An 18,813-nucleotide genomic window follows, 5' to 3' on the forward strand; every position below is an offset into this window, starting at 1 on the left:
AATAACCTCAGTGGACCTTGATCTGTGTTCCTGGTTACCAGATTAGAAGCATTCTTTGGAAAATACTATTTCTTTGGTAGGCCTCTCCTGAAAAATAATGTTTCACCTTGTTCTGGTCTATTTGATTTTGTATAATGTTCAACGGTACAGTTCCTCCGAGCTCTGGCTCATAATATTCTCTTTCTCTTATGTTATTCTCTTCTTGTATAGAATACCAGGGGATTTTCCCCTTTTGTCAGGGTATTGTTATGCACTGTTCTTTTCTGTCACTCTAAATTCTTTCAATACTGATTTCTCTTATATCACAACACTTTAAGTTCCTCAGCTTCATGTTCAACTTTTCCTTGCAAATTGTACTGGGATGAGTTTTGTGCATGATATAATGATACCCCCTGATCTTCCTGTTATTTCTGTTCTCCCTGTTAGCTCTGACTGTGAAGGATAACATCTTTGGGATTCTGGTTTCTCTGGGAGCTTCCCTCTTGCTCCGTACTGTCGTCAGCTTGCTTTCGCTGGCACTTCCTTCCTTGGGTTTTCTCTCCTTCTCGCAGTGTCCTGGTATTCTACTGAGTGACCGGACACCTTGTTGCTTTGTGCTTGCGGTGGTAACGGCGATAGTTCATGGACCGGCTGCCCACCACAGATCCTTTGTGGTCATGCCACTACCTCCCTCGGGGCTACCACTCATTTGGCTTCTCATGGTGCAGATTTGCCGTAACTTTGGCATCTCCCTGTTCAGTACAGTACAAGCTTGAATCTCACGGGCTTCATGACTCATGCCTACTCGCCTCCTCCAGGTGTTATGTAGCTTGGGGCCATCCTTTGCCTACATATGCATTCCTCTATCTCTCTGTTGCTCGTCAGGTACTCGCTATTCAACATACGCGTCCTAGTGTATTGGATACTTCTACTTAAAGGGACATGCTCTCTTGCTGGGTGATACATTTTTCTTCGCCCCAGTCTTGTTCTTTAAAAGACGCTGGTATTTTAGAGCATCCCATGTAGGCCACAGTGTGCACAGCTTTAGGGAGTTCCACACAGGAACGGGAGTCCTTGACACCTAAGGGGGAGTCTCTCCTGGTGAAATCGCACTTGCCTCGACCCTCAGGGAGGGTATTGTGGCGCTGGCCCACCTCCCTAGCCTCACAAGTGGTGGGAATCAACTTTGGGCAGAAGGGACAAATTCCCAATATCTGCCAGCATTTACACTGTCAAACCTTCATGATGCTGCACCCATCCACTGTAACGCAATTTCATGATGCATGTCCTCACAATATATGCAGGCATGACCACAGTAAAACACTTTTATGATGCTGCTGCCCACAGTATACACCAACACTGCCACCATACAAAAACATGGTGCTGCAGCTGCACCCGCAATGGTCATCAGCATTGTAAAATAGCCTTAGAATATTTAAAACGTTTTCTTACTCTACAAAAAGGTTTTTTAAAAATTGGTCTTGGATACACCGGAAAGGGGGGAGAAAATAGGCGTCTCTAATGCTTACCCGTTCGCCACACTTGTAATGCATTAAAGGGTCAGAATTGAACCTTTTGCACATTGAAATAAATGTACACTACTATACATGGTGGGTAGTATTAAAAAATACCACTAATGTTATACTGTAGTCTGTGGTTTGTATGTAATTGGCAGAGTTTTTAAAAAACACCTCCGTCAGTGGTGGTAATCATCACTGATGGCATTTCACCCCCAAAAATCTGTCTAAATGGTAACGAAGCCACAATGAAATTTGCAGGAAGTATTTTCACTGCAGCCAAAGACAAAACACAGCATATTTATTTTGGAATACACATTTACTTCATATCATTCCAAAAACAATCACATAGACATTTTATTTAATTTGTTTCTTTTTTTATTTTATGGTTTAATAATGTTGCAACTTGTTTCATTGTAGTTTCTCAATACAAATGGAATACAACACAAACAAGGGGGATGGGGAGTGAGTTCAAACAATCATAGCACACTACCTAGTAGAAAGTCATTCCCACTTGACTACAGAGCATATAGTTAACAATATATAGAAACCTAAGAGCATAATGGGTCTGGCATCCCCAAAGGCCCTGCTGAAGTGTTTGGCCCTACAGAACAAACGTTGAGATTAGTTCCAGCGGGAATCCTCGAGATTGAAAAAGCCCTTGGTAATGGGACACATGAGATTTCCTCTGTAGACACCCCCAGGAGGATCGAACATTCTGGGAAAGCTCTTTTGCCCTCATGCCTCAGCCTCTTTTTACTAAGGGTACATCAAGAGGTTCTCACCTGAAAACCTGAAATGACTGGCTGGACAATAGGGAGTCAAATGGGCATTGATGTTAGTGGGGCCATCAGGTAACAGTCAGTGAGGACCCCTTCTCCCATCTTCTTCCCATCACTCTGAAATTTCTCCTTGGGGTTTCCCCCTGCACTTTCAACTGAAGCCAGAACCCGTGGAGTCATCTTCGACTCCTCTCTTTCCTTCCTCCCTCACACTTAGGACATCGCCAAGAAGTCAAACTATCAGCTCTTCCTTCTCAAAGAAATTCGATCTTTTCTCACTTACTCTCAGAGGCTCAATGTGACTCAAGCCCTTGTTCTCCCTAGACTTGACTACTGTAACAGCCTCCTCCTGAACCTTCTTTCTTCCACTCTGCAACCCCTGCAGCTTATCCAGAATAGGGCAGCAAGACTTATTCTTGGCCTTAAACTCAGGGACCGCATCTTTCTCCTGCACTAAATAGTCTTCACTGGCTCCCGGTTGCTGCACGGATTAAATTCAAATCCCTCTGCATCATCCACAAGGCTGTCTAGGCCGGGGACTAAACTATCTTCAACTTTATGTCACTAAATATGCTCCATCTAGAAAACTTAGCTCCTCTGGCACCAACTTTTTGTGTGTAAAGCATTTTGCTAAACAGAGGGCAAGGGGTCGCTCACTTTCCTCTGTGGGCTCCCTCCTTTGGAATACCCTCCCCTTCCCTCTGTGCCTTGAGCTGGAGCTTCTCAAATTTCGGAAACTCCTTAAGACTTCCTCTTTTCCTCCGCCTTCCCTCCTCTGCTAATCTCACAATTGCTGAATCGGTGTCCTTGGTCCTTATGCATCTTCGGGCTGTGACCTCCACACCAATTCTTCCCAGGTCCTGTCTTTCCACATCACTTTGCATCTGCACACCCTCCGCTCTGGAGACTCGCACTTAAACTTCCTGTGGCCCAGGTCGTGTAGCACCCAACATTATAGCACTTTGTCCATGGCTCACCCATGGGCTCGGCTCCCCAGCACATACCCCCTCTTCCCTCTTCCTTTCTGCACTTGCATGTTCTGAATACTCACAAGGCATAGCAGGTTTGTCACCCTCCCTTTCCCCCTCTGCTCTTAATACTGTGTTGTAATGTATTTCCCGCCCTCCCTCCCTGCCCAGTGGGCGCTTTGAAACAGTATATTCTTATTGTATAAGTGCCTAACAAGCAAATCATTAATAAAAAAATAAGAGCACTATGGTAGAGACCAGGAAAGAGGAGACATTGGTGTGTGGCAAGGTGATAGAAGAAGGAAGGAGGGAAGAGATGAAGGAAGAGAAAGATGTGTTTTTAGAGGAGGGGAGTATAGTAAGAGTGTGGTGCAGTAAGGAGATTGAAGGCAAGTCCCTGAATACTCACACCAGAGAGAATACAACCCACTAGGGAAGAAAGGCCCAAGTCGATCTTGTAAGGATAACAAGTTTTAATCTCACACGCAGATGAAAGCAACAGCAAAGAACTCAGCTGCTAAGAACGTTCTGCCAAAACGTAGTACAAGCAGAATCTTATAAGGAAAAACATCATCATACATGACGCAATACGTATAGTAAAATCCCATGTGGCTGGTTGGTGTGCGCCTATACATGATCAGCCTGCCCGATAAGAGATGCCAGGCCATTGGTTCCAGCCCAGTCCATCCGTCTTCTGTCACATGGGTGGTGCAGTGATCACCTTCTTCCAAGGTCAAAGAACAAATTAATGATACTCCTACCATAAGACTACTTTATCACTCATACTGGGCACTTGGCAGGCCTTAAGACAGGCACAAAGGAGGTTCTGGGGCAATCTAACCTTCACACACACACTTCACTCACTCTCTTCCGCGTCATCCGGCTCCAAGGTCTCCACCCTCGTTTTGTACTATAATTTATCCCTCCCAGCACCTCGCAATACAAATCACTTCAATGATGTGCCCTGTCCGTCCTCTTTGAACTTTTCAGAACTTGTTACTTTGGGGTTGGTGGTCAAAGGGCACCTGGTGCCATGGAATTCAGGGGTCTTAAGTTTTGGTCAGTTATATGGGCTATAACTTGTGGTCGCCTGGGGATGGGCCCGGTCATGTTTTGACCAGTGTGAGATAACATGCACAGCAGGCACTGGTCTGTCATCACGGCCTTGTAGGGCACATTCCTCTCGAACATCTTTGCAACACTGTTAGAGCAATGAATAGGAGTTGTGGCGGTTGAGGGTGTGGGCTGTCCTCATGGGAGCACTGGCATGACTGGAGATTTCCATTGTCTCGCAATTTGAGCCTAGTGTATAAAATGCTGCATTTGCCGTGCAGGCTTGCCCTTCTACCTATGGTTACTAATAGCTACGCAAAATAGCAATGCTGCTCGGTCCCTACGCTATACTACATGGATAGACTAGATCTGATTATATTGGAGCGGGGTCCTTTTGAACTCGGAGGTGGTCCTCTCACCATCCCCCTGCTCGTCTATCAGAGGCAACATAGAGATATTTGGCAGAAAAGGCTAACCCTAGATAGAGGAAGGGTGGAGGATATCTAAAAAAAAAAGAGAGGCATTGTTTTGAAGGAGGGAGGAAGATTTTACCTTAAGGCTTTAGATACTGTGACAAATCCTTGGAAGTTGTCACTTCTCACCTAGTGGAAGCCCCTTGGTGTGGCCATTACATGATAGTCCCCATTGGGGTGGTACTCAGCGGGTGGATCTCTTGGGGAAGGATACCCACATGAAACTACGGACGACTACCCAGATGAACGCGGTACCCACAAAAATACTCACACCTCTCCCGTATCGCCACACTCCCCCTCCTTGTTATCCTCTGTCATGTGTTGCTACACAGCCTATCCTGTAATAAGTACTGATATGAGGAAAGCAGGGATGACCTACAGAAAGTCTTAACTAAAGACACTGAGATGAGGAAGAGGAGCGGAGCAATGCAGAGTGTCCCGTGGAACCAACATTAGCGGCCTAGGCAGCTTAGAACAAGTAAGACCAAACCGATAATAAAAAGGGAAGTGGGACTAAGACCAAACCGATAATAAAAAGTGAAGAGAGACTGACATATTGATCTAATGCTCCAAGGAGGAACCGCAAAAGCGAAGGTAACACAGAAGCAGTCCAATACACCAAGTAGTGAGCAGGAAGGTCTGACACCCGTCGGAGGAAAAGGAATGACCCAGCGAACTGGTGGACAAAGGCTCCTGGTGTTCCTGAAGTCGGCGAAGCGTGGAGGAAAGGAACCACATCGCGAGAAAGGGAAGGGAAACTGTAGAGCAACCGCAGTCCCGCAAAAGTCCTCGGCAGCCCCGGAAGTGTTGCAAACGCCCTGGGGAGACTGGAACCCTCATGGACCACGCAGTAAGGCATGCGGGGGCGGCCGCAAAGGCATTAGCAAACTAAGAAGGCAGTATTCAATACAGGGTCTGGGACCTGTATCACAGTAAAGAGACTATCTTATATTGTTGGCCATCCGATAGCACTTGGCAGGAGAGTGAAGCAAGTCTACCCAGAAGGTCATTAAAGAACTGCGAGCTGGCGACCCGCACCCATATAAGGAAGATCATCACTGCTCTTAATAGTTGCAGTACCTGGCAGGGTAGTGAATCAGGTGGGCTGTGAGACAAAAACCAAGTAAGACCTGGGGAAGGAAGACATTCCCCCTGGGATTTGTATACTGTAAAGACAGCCTGAAGAAAGGTCAGGGGAAGGGAGTCATTCCCCATGGTGTTTGTGAACATTGTGAGAAAGGCCGAGGGAAGGGAGTCATACTCTTGGCATTGTGAGAAACCTGAAGAAAGGCCAGGGGAAGGGAGTAATTCACCTTGGTATTGTGAACATTGTGAGAAGCCAGAGAAAGGCCAGGGGAATGGAGTCATTCCTCCTGGTATTGTGAACATTGTGAGAAGCCTGAAAAAGGTCAAGGGAAAGAAGTCATTCTCTTGGCATCAAGGTTTTAATGTTGGAACATGTCTTTATTTGTGAACTGAGACTTTTCAATCTGGAACTTTATGTGGTACCTTTGAAAGGGATTACACCTGGGAAGGGAGTCAATCTCTCGGGAAATAATCCCTCCAGACTACTGGTATAGTAATCCTATCTACAGAAGAAAGGAGCCAATCTTTTACATAAAGAAGACTCACCAAACCTTTAGTTTATTTGGAAGTGTAAGGAAACAAAATAGATTTTGACACAGGACATTGGACTTTTGGTTACTGACATTTAGACATATCCTTAGTATTAAGTTGAGGCAGGGAAACCCCTCTTAGTAAGGTCGAATGTTTCCTTTATTTTCTCACTAATAAAAGTCTTCAGCAACAATCATGCCATATGTATGTCAGTCTCCTCCTTCCACACCCTTGCAATACCCAACTGGAGATGTGTTTTGAGGAGAAGGGGAAGGGCCAGCAAGATGTTTTTGTTGAGAAGGGAGAGAGAGAGGGGCGGGGAGAGAGAGAGAGTGAAAGACTGGCTGTCTTAGAAGAGAGCTATATTATGGAGAATGTAAGAAACCGTTTGAAGAGATATAATTGGTGGCCCGACGGGGGAGCAGAGATAACATCATGGAGGGGAGGAAGCAACTGAGACACTAAAGGGGGGGGCTAGGGCCGACTCTCTTGAGCAGATTTAATCAGAGGAGATTACCCCTTAGATAGTGAGGATAAGGAGGGTCTGTAGGACCTTCTTTGTTCAGGGGAGACTGTAGAGACAGGAGGATGAACAAGACCGCTCTGGTCCGGGGAGCAGGGAAGACAGCTAAGTGTTAGGCAGGACAACATTGGGTGTAAGAAAGAGCATTGAGGGGGAAAAAGGAAAGAGTAGAGTCACCTTTCACCACTGAACCCCACCAGAACCCAACAGAGTATCTCTTAGTCACTGAGCCTGGACCCAGCCAGGTTGGTAGCTCCCTACACTCTACCCTGAGAGGGCCATCAGGTGAAAAGCCTAGGAAGCAGTGGTTTGGAGGGCCAACAAAACATTTATCACCCCCAGAGCCATGGGTCCGCAGTCCTCAGCACTATCTTTCGCCCCAGCCTACGAGCTATATCTCTCCTCAACCTCTGGGTTATCTCTCTACCAAACTCTGGGCTATCTGCCTGCCCTCAACCTATGGGGTCTCTCTCTTCCTCTCGCTCTCCTCAAACTCTAGGCTCTTCTTTTCAAGCAACCTTCAAATCACTGGCTTTACATTCTTTTACATACTCCTTCTGGCCTCTGCTTGCGCCATACTCACACACTACATGGTTGTTCCATACACTTCTTATACTCTCCCATTCCCACCGGTGGCGTTAGTCTTACTATGGTGGGTTGAAGGTGCCCAGAGTCCAAACCGTGAACCTGTGATTGATTCAACTCCACCTGCCGGTCCTGCAACTTGTACCTTACAATCTGCCGAACTCCAAAGGGAACGTGTGGCAGTTGGTGGGACCTGCAAGTTCCTGTCTGCAGCTACCTGAAGCTGTGCAGTAATGTCTGTGGGATTGTAGCTCTGGAGTTTGTGGCCACCTACATCAGCGAACAAGTTGGTTTCTGCAAGGAGCTCACAAGCTACCCCCAGGAGATTGTGCTCATGAGAATCATGGGGTTCTTAGTGACTATTCCAGCTGTATCTTTCTGAGATTGTGTTGATGGCAGTATCCTTAATGGGGCATGTCATCTAAGTTGCGGGGAGAAGAAGGTGGGTTTAGAACCAACATTTTCCCAGAGGGTAGAAGATGAGGACAGTAACAGGAGTGCCTAGAGTGGTGAAAAAGCCAAGGACAGTTATACCAGTGCCAAAATGGGTAAAGAAGGGGAGGACAGCAATAGTGGTACCCAAAGGTGTGCCAAAGGGAAACCACAGGATCGAGACTAGGAGTATACAGCTCGTAGGTAGCTAAAGGAGAGGTTCTTGAAAAGGAGGAACGAGAAGATTGTACACATTTTAACAGAAGAGTGGACCACTGAAGAGTGGCACAGGGAGTGCGAGAGAAGGGGTCAGAAAGAGTAGAAAGGGGAAGAGGTGCTGACAGAGGGGAAAAACAGACAGAAGCCAGAAGGAGCAAAAGAGGAAGCCTGGAAAATCTAGTGGCTGATGGAGGTTTAACAGAGCAAGAGGGAGGCCATTCCAAAGGGAAAAACACAGGCATTACTAGCCAGATTCGAGCCACATCTTGGGCTTTGTGAGCTATGCTCGTCACACACGTCCATTTCCTCCCAGCCTCGGGACTTCTATCTGACCTCTGTACCACATCATCTCTGAGCAGCAACCAGTGGGAAACCTGAAGGAGGACACAATTCCACTGATCAACAAGAACACTGCAGAGATGGAGGAGGAAAGGCGAAACACATCCGTAAACCCAGTCCTAGCAGAGGACTGTCACAGAGCCCAGGAGGAGCTAAGTACCAGCCAGCAGGAAGATAAAGACTTGCTACAAAATACTTTTTTGTACATATTGGACTGCTCACCCGGGAAGGGAACCCCATCACTTTGAGGCTAGAGAGAAGCCAGTTTTAGTTTCTCTGCTCCCCAACTAGGAGGGACCACTGTACTTCTCCTGACACTAGTATTTCACCTTATGCCTTACCAGTTTATTATTTTCACTCACAGTACAAGACATCAAATAGAAAACTTGTTTACGTTTGTGTTTGTCTAGGCGTTTCATTCCAGTCACAGATGTGATATTATTTATAAATAAATTCCTCTCCACACACCAAAGTAAATACCTTTACGTTCAGCAGCACTGCCCCAGAAAAATAAAATGTCCACAGCTGTATCAGGTGACTTCTGTCGAAAGTAATCCCCAGTGAAGAAAAAGTAATCAAAAAGGAGAGTACACCAAGGAAGAAGTAAAGCAGATGTATTGGTCCCAAACAGCCGAGAGACATGGCTCAGACAGCCCCGTGGAACTGAACAGAATGAAATGAGATGTTGATGCCACCCACTGCGGCTGGACTTTTTATATCCAAATTACAGAATTACCTTACAACATTTTAATTACATTTTTATGGCAGATCACATGAGCCAATTGGTGGGAAATATGTCAGACCCCTATGGCATAACTTACATTAGGTGGTATGTCAGACCCCTATGGCATAACTTACATTAGGTGGCTCCTATTGGATAAGACATTTCTTGGAGCAAAATGACATCAACACCACTCGCGATATCACAAACCTTTCCACAATCAGTCAAAAACGTGATTGCCATTAGTTGCCACTGCCCAATATACAAATGGATAACCTACAGCATACTGATTGGACGTAGCATCTTGAGAGGTCACGGGGCAAGACCTCCTCACTGACTCTGACCAATGGTGTCCCGCTGTAATGAGTGAGGAAACCTTACAATGTTGCACCCTAGGAACACCGAAGCATTCCTCCGCTGAGTGGCTCCCTGTTGCACGCCCCTCATCCCCTACCCCATTGCGCTAGCCCCCCCAGCTCTCTTCTCATGACTCGCTGCTAGGTGTGCTTTTAAAAATGTATCCAACACCATGAATACATTTTAATTAACTGTATTTGATTCCCTTTTCCCTATCAATTCTCATTGGACACCAAGGTGCCTAGCCGTATGGCCTCGAAAGTGTATCTTGGAAAGACTCTGCTAGGACTGCGTTCTCCTGGGAAACTTCAGTCGTGCAACATTACTGTGAACGGTTTCTGCTGAATATTCAAAAATGAACGTTGCTTGTCACAGAGGTGGTCTTCAAAAATGCTTTCCTAACGTGGGCCTATAAAAGATTGCTTCTCTAATGTTCACATATTGCTTAAAAGCCCCCTACCATAACACCCCATAAAGTCCACCTGTATGCCTGCGCTGCACCAGCTACCCCATTACCAAGCAAGTTATCCCCCCTTTCCATTCCCCAGTGTGTCCTGTTGCGCTGCTCCAGCTCCTGTGCCTAAACGCAATATACCTGCACTACCTGCACCATGCTCAATGACGTCACCACTCCCGAAGTCACACACCATGTTACTTTTATGTCCCCACACTACTTGCGTAACCGGTTCGTGCGCCACCATTGACAGCGCTGGATGTGGACCCTTACAACACACCCATTGCTAAAATAGTTCTGTCACAAGGTAATGGATGAATGATCCCATGAGCGAGGCAGCTGTAAACCTGCAGGACTAGCTCTGAAAGCCTTAATATTGACGGCAGGCCACTTTTTTTTAGTGGCCAATCTGCCTACCCTGCCTCGCTGAACTGGACCACATCCCACCCGCCTCCCACCCAACACGCCCACCGCATGCCTTACCCCTTCGCCACCTTTAAAGCAAGAGTAATTATGGATATGTGTTCTAGACATTGATGCAAGTTTTAAAATGGATCAAAAGTAGGACAAGGAACTGCAATCCCACACACATCAGGTTCCTCTCCAGCTCACATGTGCTGAAAATGGCAAATCAACCAACCATGATTACTTCTTACCTTGTGCACTTTTAAATTCAAGTATAGAATTGGGGGGGGGGTATTTATAGTTGTAAAACAGAGGATGGCATCATTTATTAAATCTGGGTCTTTCCGAGACTGAAATGCAAAGACGGTTGATACATTCAAGAGATTGAGCAGCCTTTTTACATGCATATCTCAAATTCCATAATGGGGTGGACTGATAAAAAAGGTGAGGTGATAGTTCAAACCTAGATAGTTTACAAAAGGGAAGTGGTTTAGATAAATGCCTACAGACTTATGGGGGTTATCTACAACAGAACAGGGATTCCCTGCTTGGGATTGGCCTATATTAACAGTAACAGGATGGGTCAAACAAAGTGTCTGTTTTTCCCCAACTAGGGGATTACTGGAGTCCCCAATCTTCTCTACACACAACACAGGAGACATATACACACCTGTTAAAACAGATACAGCACCTGAATTCTTTTTTTTTGCCACCCAGTTTTCTTATGGGCACTGGGATAGATCACCCAGCATGGTATATGAAATGGACACCAGAGGGCTATTGCTTGGCTGGTCAACATTTCTTGCTGGTCCAAGATAATAGAGTCGCAGGTCATTGTAAGGGATTATGGGGCCAATATTGACAAATACAGGATTTTATACACTCTTTATCTACACTCTGAAGGTTATCGTGCTCTGCACACCCTATCTGCAAGGGAGGCAAGGCCACTTCCTTTTGGCTCTGCGATCCTGGCCAGGATCCTCCAAAAAGTCTTCATCCTTGACCCCAGCCACATCATGCCTCTCCTTGGGCATCTGATTAAGCTCTCAGGACCATTGGAAGCCACAGTGTTCAAGGTCTTATCAACATCTCCACATCGTCTGTCTTCAATGCAACATTCACCTCTACATAATTCTCTTGCTTCTGCTCGCCACTGCTCTGGTCCCAATTCTCCTGCAACTACAACACTCCATTTTGTTACTCATGCCTTACTTTGGCCTCCTCCTAGGTCTCTTGATTGGCACGCCACAATCTCTTTTGTGGAGACATTAGTCAATTTGAGTGTCACTCTTAATTGCCTTCATCCACCCCACAGCTCAGTGGAGTATTAAAAGTCCCAGTCGCCATTTTTCGGGACAGATATGCCCCTTGACTGTCCCGATGCGTACCTTCAGTCAGATTGGAACTCTGCTCCTCGAGTTCTATCAGCTTTCAAGTGTTGATCTCCCTGCTCACCTTCCTTGTCCAAAGGCTTCTCTTTGGTGCTGCTCTGGTAGGTGCACGTGTGTTTGCTGTGCAGCCTCTGCCTCCCTGCCAGTCCTTGTACGCAGTAAACACTACCTTGCTCTTATCCCATGAGTATCTGTTGACCTTTACTTGGCCCTGCAGGCTCTTCTGATTTTCATAAAATGTTCTGAAAAGAGTAAAGTGCATGGGGGGAGGTAGTGCTTGGTCCATCAGTTTTCACAGGCTGTAGGTAAAGATGAAATCCTGGTGTTGTTGTCATGCCAACACTGCCAAAGACAATAAGGCTGTGGTGGGGGCTTATGTTTTTTCCAATCTGCATATAGGTACCAAGCTGTGGGTAGTGGCCACAAATCGCTGGCCTAATACTCTCTTTCGAGTTACAGCACATTACCTTTGTCTGGGCATTGGCCAAAAGGAGGAGTGAAGTCTCTACCATGTACTGGCTTCCGTTATCTGACAGCACGGAGTGAATTGAGCTGACTGGCTTGCTTGCTTCCTGGTGCTGCAGCGATCGCTCTGGGATTCCGGACGGAGTCAGAGGTCTCATTTCATTACATGCAGCAATGTAGACATCATGTGGACATGCTAAGGATTGTGTTCTGGGTCATCTTACTGGTTCTAAGGTTTATGTGGCTTTACCTTACCAACAGTGAAACTATCGTGTATTTCTTGATTCTATCTGAATGCTCCCATTTTCAGGAGGGATCCAATTCGTACTAGTTTTCTTTTTTTTCCGGTCCTGTGCCGTATTCATGGGGGTGTGAGGAGCAGAGGTGCTATGAATCCCTTTCTTATCTTTTGCTAATTAACAATACCTGCACCTTCTCCAACATAATATTGTTGTGAATTTACCTGACCTTCTCTCCTGAGGGTTTTTCTGCATTATCATTCTTCAGGTGTGCTCAAACCATTTCAGCCTCTAAGCAGCAAAGTGTATGCAGCCATTCCATGACCATATAGCAACAATATGTAGGGTCAGCTATGAAGAAGTATTCATCATTTACTATTTTCATCAGTGGTAAGAACTCATAATTCATGAGAAATACATTGTATCATACTAACACATTATCGACAATCATTACATAGTTAAATAGTACATACCAGCAGAACACACATTTTACAAAATTACAATATCCAATCTCATTTGTAAGAATTAGTTTGCCACCCCAAAATAATAATAGGCCCGACAGGCATTCTAAGAAATCATTTTCAGCATCAAAATGTAAACATTATGTTTGCAATTCTTCTGATTGGTGCATTATAGGTCTCGTCATATGTGCAAACATTATTAATAAATTATGACATTCATGTGGGAAAGCAATATCATTGTGAAACCCTATAATTATAAATTCCTACCACTGATGAAATTAGTAGATGATCAATACTGGTTCAAAGCTGACCTTACATATTGTTGTTAGAGGTTTATATGAGTAGCTCAGATGTGTGGGGCCACCACTTGGTGTTCTGAGGATTTTTTATCCATAACATGACTGCAATGAGGAAAGCCACAAAATCGCTAATCCAGTAACTTGACTTGATACCCACACATTTATCTATTTAATACTTGTATAGTGCCAAACACAGACAAACCTGGAGGCATAAGGGGGCTAACATGCACTGGAACCCTTTAATGATAAACTTATCCCCAATGTAGTAATCCTTTCAACTACAAAATGCTGCACTGGCAACAGCCCCCACACTTTGAGCCAGGCCTCTACAATGCAAAGTAAGGCTCGGAGGCAGGTTTTGAGGCAGGTTTTTAAATTAAGCCACATCCAGCCAGTGCCATAAAATGGTGAATTGGCTGCCAGTGGTTATTGGCCAATTAAATTAAATCCAACTGCCCCTTACAGATCAGACACACTGGCAAAAGGGCTGGAAACACTGTAGACCTTGCACTACAAAATCCAAACAGTGGCAAATAAGGTCCAAATATTTGCACCAAAATGGTTCCACCGGTCAATGCAAAGGACAGCCGGCTGCACATTGATGACATTTGGCAACAAAGGCAGGGACTTCTTTCCAAATTAATTGGGAAAGCTGGGTGCAGTATTTAAAATCATGTATGTATCTTATGATTGGATATGATTGGTCATTTATAACGTGCTTAATACCCAGAGGTTTCTAAACGCGGACTGGGGGATCAAACCTGTGTTGCTCCGCGTCGTCTTGCTTCCAAGGCAAGCACGCTATCTCTGACCTATCCTCCCTGTCTTAATATGCATTTGTCTTTACACCCCACCAACGTCACCACTCCTTAACTTCACGTTGGGTATTCTAAGAAAGCCTGTATTAACATGTCAGTTGATGAATGCACCTGGACAATTCAGTCATCAAATTTGATAAGATTTAAAAATAGCAAAACCAGGAAAACAAGTTTTACAATGGGAATAGGCTACATAAACGTGCACAGACAAAAGAAATTAAGCAATGCATCACTATTCAAATAAATGAACACAACATATTGAAATTAAAATAACCTGGACAAATCCAAAAGGGAAGTCTTTTTGCGTCTGCCCCTCAGAACCTTCATGAAAAGATGCGCGCCAATCATCAATCATAGCGGGAAACGTGCAATTATACAAATCTGTGTTCAAATTCGTATTTGCTTCACCTACAAAAAAACATTAAATAAAAAGCTGTGAAAATAATGTTCAGGTTATGTTTGCAAAGTATTTATAATTAAAGTAATTCAAATACAATAAGCCTGATAATATTCACATTATTGCTAAACAGTTTTCATCAGAGTGAAAAAACATCTGAGCACTGTACCCATCTTAAAGGAAACTTGACTTTTTTTTATTCTCCACAAATTCTTGGTCAACTTCCTCAAATCTACTAGTGAATATTTGTGGTTCAGTTCTCCCAAAGCAAGACATTCTGATGACTGTAAAGATTTGTGGGTCGCTTGGGCTTCCTTGTTCTGCAACAAACGAACAGGGAAGTTCTGGAGCTTAGAGCGCACCCTAACTGCACTGGAGTATTTTTTATATTTCTAGCATGGGTGAGGGGAGTGTTTTTAAGAAAGGAAACATTCCCTCACAGCCCTACTGTTAGGAAAGATTTCCATTTATGAGTAAGGTTCCCTCCAGTTGTGAATCTCCCAACTTTTTGCTTTTGTCTGACCATCCTAGCCTGACATTTACCACTGGAGCCCAGCCTTTTGCTCTACTCCACTGGGATTTTGCTGATCTTGTTAAGGGGAAACTGACATGCTCTTCAGACTGTCATTACTGGGAGACTTTGGCTCTCATTACCGGTTTTCCGGTCCGGAAACAATGGTGCCGATAAGCTTACCGGCATGTTGTTTCCAGACCGGCAAACTACGATTCTGCGGGCGGGTTGCATTTCCGCTCGCCAGGTCTGCCCTGGCGGGTGGAACAGCACCCACCCGCACACTTTCATGGAATCACTGGCATTGTCATTAACATTGTCAGTACTTCCATGCTCCCCACTCCCATGGAGTCTTACTGGACTCCATGGGAATGGGGATCAACATTTTACCGGCGCCTGACTTGCCGGACCGCCGGGGTTGTAATGCCCCGGTGTTTCCAGCAAGTCAGGAGACGGTAAATCACTGCAATTCCGGCGGCAACTTGCCGGTTTTAGCGGCAAGGTTTCCGCCAGACTTGTAATCAGGCCTTTGTTTCCCTTAGTCTTTCACTTTGTTGCCATTTTTTGGCAACATTTTATCAGTGCACAATGTACCTTCAAGTACTGTCCGCTGGGGTCTCTCTTTCGTTTTTAAAACCTTAGACTGCCTCCAAGGATTGTTGGAGAAGGTACAAGTGTGCCCAGGACAGCACTGGTGGCAGATGTTACTTAGAAAGCAATTTTGACTCTTTTCAATGGTCCAAACCGTGTTTACCGTGTTTGGCCCAGGACAGTGGTCAGTGCCTAAAACACCCATGCCACAAAGTCCTTTGTTCTGTCCTTTGGCCATTTTGTCCCTTTGCTTTCCCCAGGTCAAACAGACCCGGGAAATTCCTTATTTGATCATGCAGATCCCTGTGCAAACCAAAGCTTTCCCGAGCCTCTGCATGCCTTGTGTGTGTGCGCCCAGTTTGTGGGCTGGAGCTGTCTAGTTCCAATAAACTTCCTGAGTGCCAGAAGGTCTGGTGTGCTGGGATGACCGGGACCATCGTGGTCCGTGATTGGTCCACATCTGGAATGGTTGAATGTGAGCAGATCTCCTATTGGTTTCTCTTTGTTTTGGCACAAAGGAGATTTTGGATAAAAGAAGGCACTCTAGACCTATTCCAGGTCGATCTTCTGAATTCAAACCAAAAGGAACCAAGTATCCAGAACTGAAGAAACAGATCTTTGGAACCGCTGGTGACCCACTGGAAGGTTTGGCACCCTGACCCCGCTGTTGTCCTGTCGGAGCCCCTGTTTCTTATTGATCACAGAAGGACTGCAAGGGCGCTTTGACCCATTGGAGTAGTGGGACCAACTACACTCTGCACCTCCTGCTTAACCTGCAAGCAAGCCCCTTCGGAAGTGTTCCTGGACTGCCCAGTGAACTGACCAGCTCGTAAGGGACCTTTGATCTGGAATCGCTTCCGTCTTGAGATCGGATTTGAGACTTTGGGAACTGTAAACTCTTAGCAGAAGGCACTCTCCAGCTGAGTTTCGTACACCTAGCATTCCTAGGTCTGGAATTAGGAGAGTCCGCCTGAACCCGAGCCTATGCGGTACCCGTGTAGCCCCGCTGTGGTGATAGCTTTGTGGGTGCCTTGCTGCTGCGCCCTCCTGTGCTCTAAGAAGACCTGCAGTAGAAATGGCTCGATCCCTTCCCCAGAAGTGGAGAAAAGGCCACTGTCCCACCACGGACTGAGCTGGAGAGACATGCAACTGCTGGACTCGAACCTGCACCTGCACGCGAACTGGACTTGACTGGCGAAGTTTGCTCCAGGCTGCGTCGAGGGTCGGTGAGTACTTGCAACACTTACCGGGGGCCCCTGGTGCATCCATAGACTTTTACACACGATTGCCCCCCAAGGGCCACTCACCTTTGTTTAATATTACTTGGGGCCAAAAGTTAATGTATATATGTTCCCTAGTATAAGGTTGTGTTAGTATTGTTAATATTGCTGTGGTTTTATCTTGTGTTTGATTTAAAAGGCCTTTAATAAATGTATATGTATTTTTGATATATACACCTGACAAGAGTAATTTGTGGTGTTTACTGCGTGTGCTCATTGTGGACTTTCAATCACCCTCAACCCTTCTGAGACCTACTCTTGACCACCGCTAGTGCTACCTTGATTGGTCTGGCTTGTCCAGAAGGTTATCCTGTTCCAAGAAACTAGGCTTGCCTTCTGCACCTCTGCCCACCAGGTCAGAGTTCAGAAATCCATCTTAACACCTACTAACGTATGTTGGGAGAATACCTGGTTGAATAACAAGGTTGAATAACAAGGAGTTATTCTCCAACATTGTTCTACGGAGGAATCAAAAAGGATAATGTCCCATTCAACAAGCCAATATAGCACGTGTCCAGTGTTTGTAACATGGACCAGCCCAGGCCATTTTTTGCAACACCTTTTCTTGTATGGTGAGATTAAAGATTACTGTATACAATACTGAGGTGGTATAAAGGACATTTTTACAGGTATTTGAATAACAAAAAACAAAGAAAGTATTCAAATTTGATTGGATTGGGGTCATGATTTTGCAGGTCATCACTACTTCCGCTCTTGTGCCTCCTCCTCCTTTACTTTTCAGGAAGGGTCACTAGTCACCTCTCCCAACCATTTCCCTAGGGACACCCCTTCAGACCCCTGGGGTTGCAAAATCCTTTACCATGGAAAGATTTCTGCCGTAAAGAAAACCACTGCATTGTTAATATTTACAGCTTCCATTTAAAACTTTGGTCATTTGCATTATCCATTAATGAAAAGAATAAAACCATGAACATGATACATGAAGTTGTACGCATTGGCTCTTGCATAAAGCCAGGACATTTCACATTGAAGTGCATAAGCCTATGACCTAAAAGGAAAAGGGAAAGCAGCTGTGAAGTTCTCACGGGGTAGCAGGACAACGCTGGGCTTATAATGACACAACGATGGCTGTTTGCAATCTAATGGCAAACTGAACGATCATAACGAAATATGTTATTAAAGTCCCAAAAGGTCAATAAAACCATAGCTATGTGTGGCAAGGATGAGTTAGAGGAGTGAATGGAAAAAAAGTACCCAGAGGAAGAGCCAGTTAGAAGTTAAATTAGCTTGAAAAATATGTCTACCTGGGAAGGCACACCAACATTTATGGGGTCTTTACAACTAAATAAACATTTGCACCCGGAGACAGGCGCTTCACCAATCAGGCAGCAAGAAGCACAGGCGGGAAACTGCCATTGTCTGCCTGCATTCCACCAGCTTCCACCACTAAGCCCCTTTCCTCGTTCTGCCATCTTTTTCAGCACTTTAGCTCTACGTTTAACTGTCTAATAGATTCCTTGAGAATAAAGAAAATCTAAGGATAAAAAAGTGTATTTAACCCAAGACTTAAATAGGTCAAAAGAGAATTCAACAGGCAGCCCTGAGCACTCAGAGCTACATAGATAGATGCAATATTTGGGAATTGATGGAGTAGCCCATTCTTGGAGCGGATAACAGCAGGAGGGTGCTCTGAGAGTACAAAACCCATTCAAAGACAGATGAAAGAGAGACATGTGAAATCAAAGACCTGCCTATGAGCCCTGACAATGACGCCCATTTTCTCCAGCTTTTGAGTAGTAGCACTCCATATTAATACCCAATTTAAAGTAGCCCATACATGTATTAAATCATCCACTGGTGTCCACAGTCATTTCTAAATTTGAATTAGTCACGCAAGTATCTGTGATGAAGTCCCATGTTTTAGGTTGGGTAATGAGACGGAGTTGGACATGGGGCAAGGTGTCAACACGCACTCT

At 45.2% G+C, this 18,813-nt stretch overlaps 1 protein-coding gene across 2 annotated transcripts in view; it reads right to left on the reverse strand.

The window, feature by feature from the left end:
- Positions 1-18,813, reverse strand: part of SIAE (sialic acid acetylesterase) — a 468,035-nt gene that overhangs the window by 81,765 nt on the left and 367,457 nt on the right. For both annotated transcript variants that reach the window (XM_069614537.1, XM_069614538.1), the window contains exon 7: positions 14,372-14,505. In XM_069614537.1, the coding sequence (XP_069470638.1) occupies positions 14,372-14,505 (134 nt within the window). The remainder of the gene's footprint in view (positions 1-14,371; positions 14,506-18,813) is intronic.

This window comes from Ambystoma mexicanum, chromosome 9 (assembly GCF_040938575.1).
Source record: "Ambystoma mexicanum isolate Mex_15411 chromosome 9, UKY_AmexF1_1, whole genome shotgun sequence".
Taxonomy (NCBI): Eukaryota; Metazoa; Chordata; class Amphibia; order Caudata; family Ambystomatidae; genus Ambystoma; species Ambystoma mexicanum.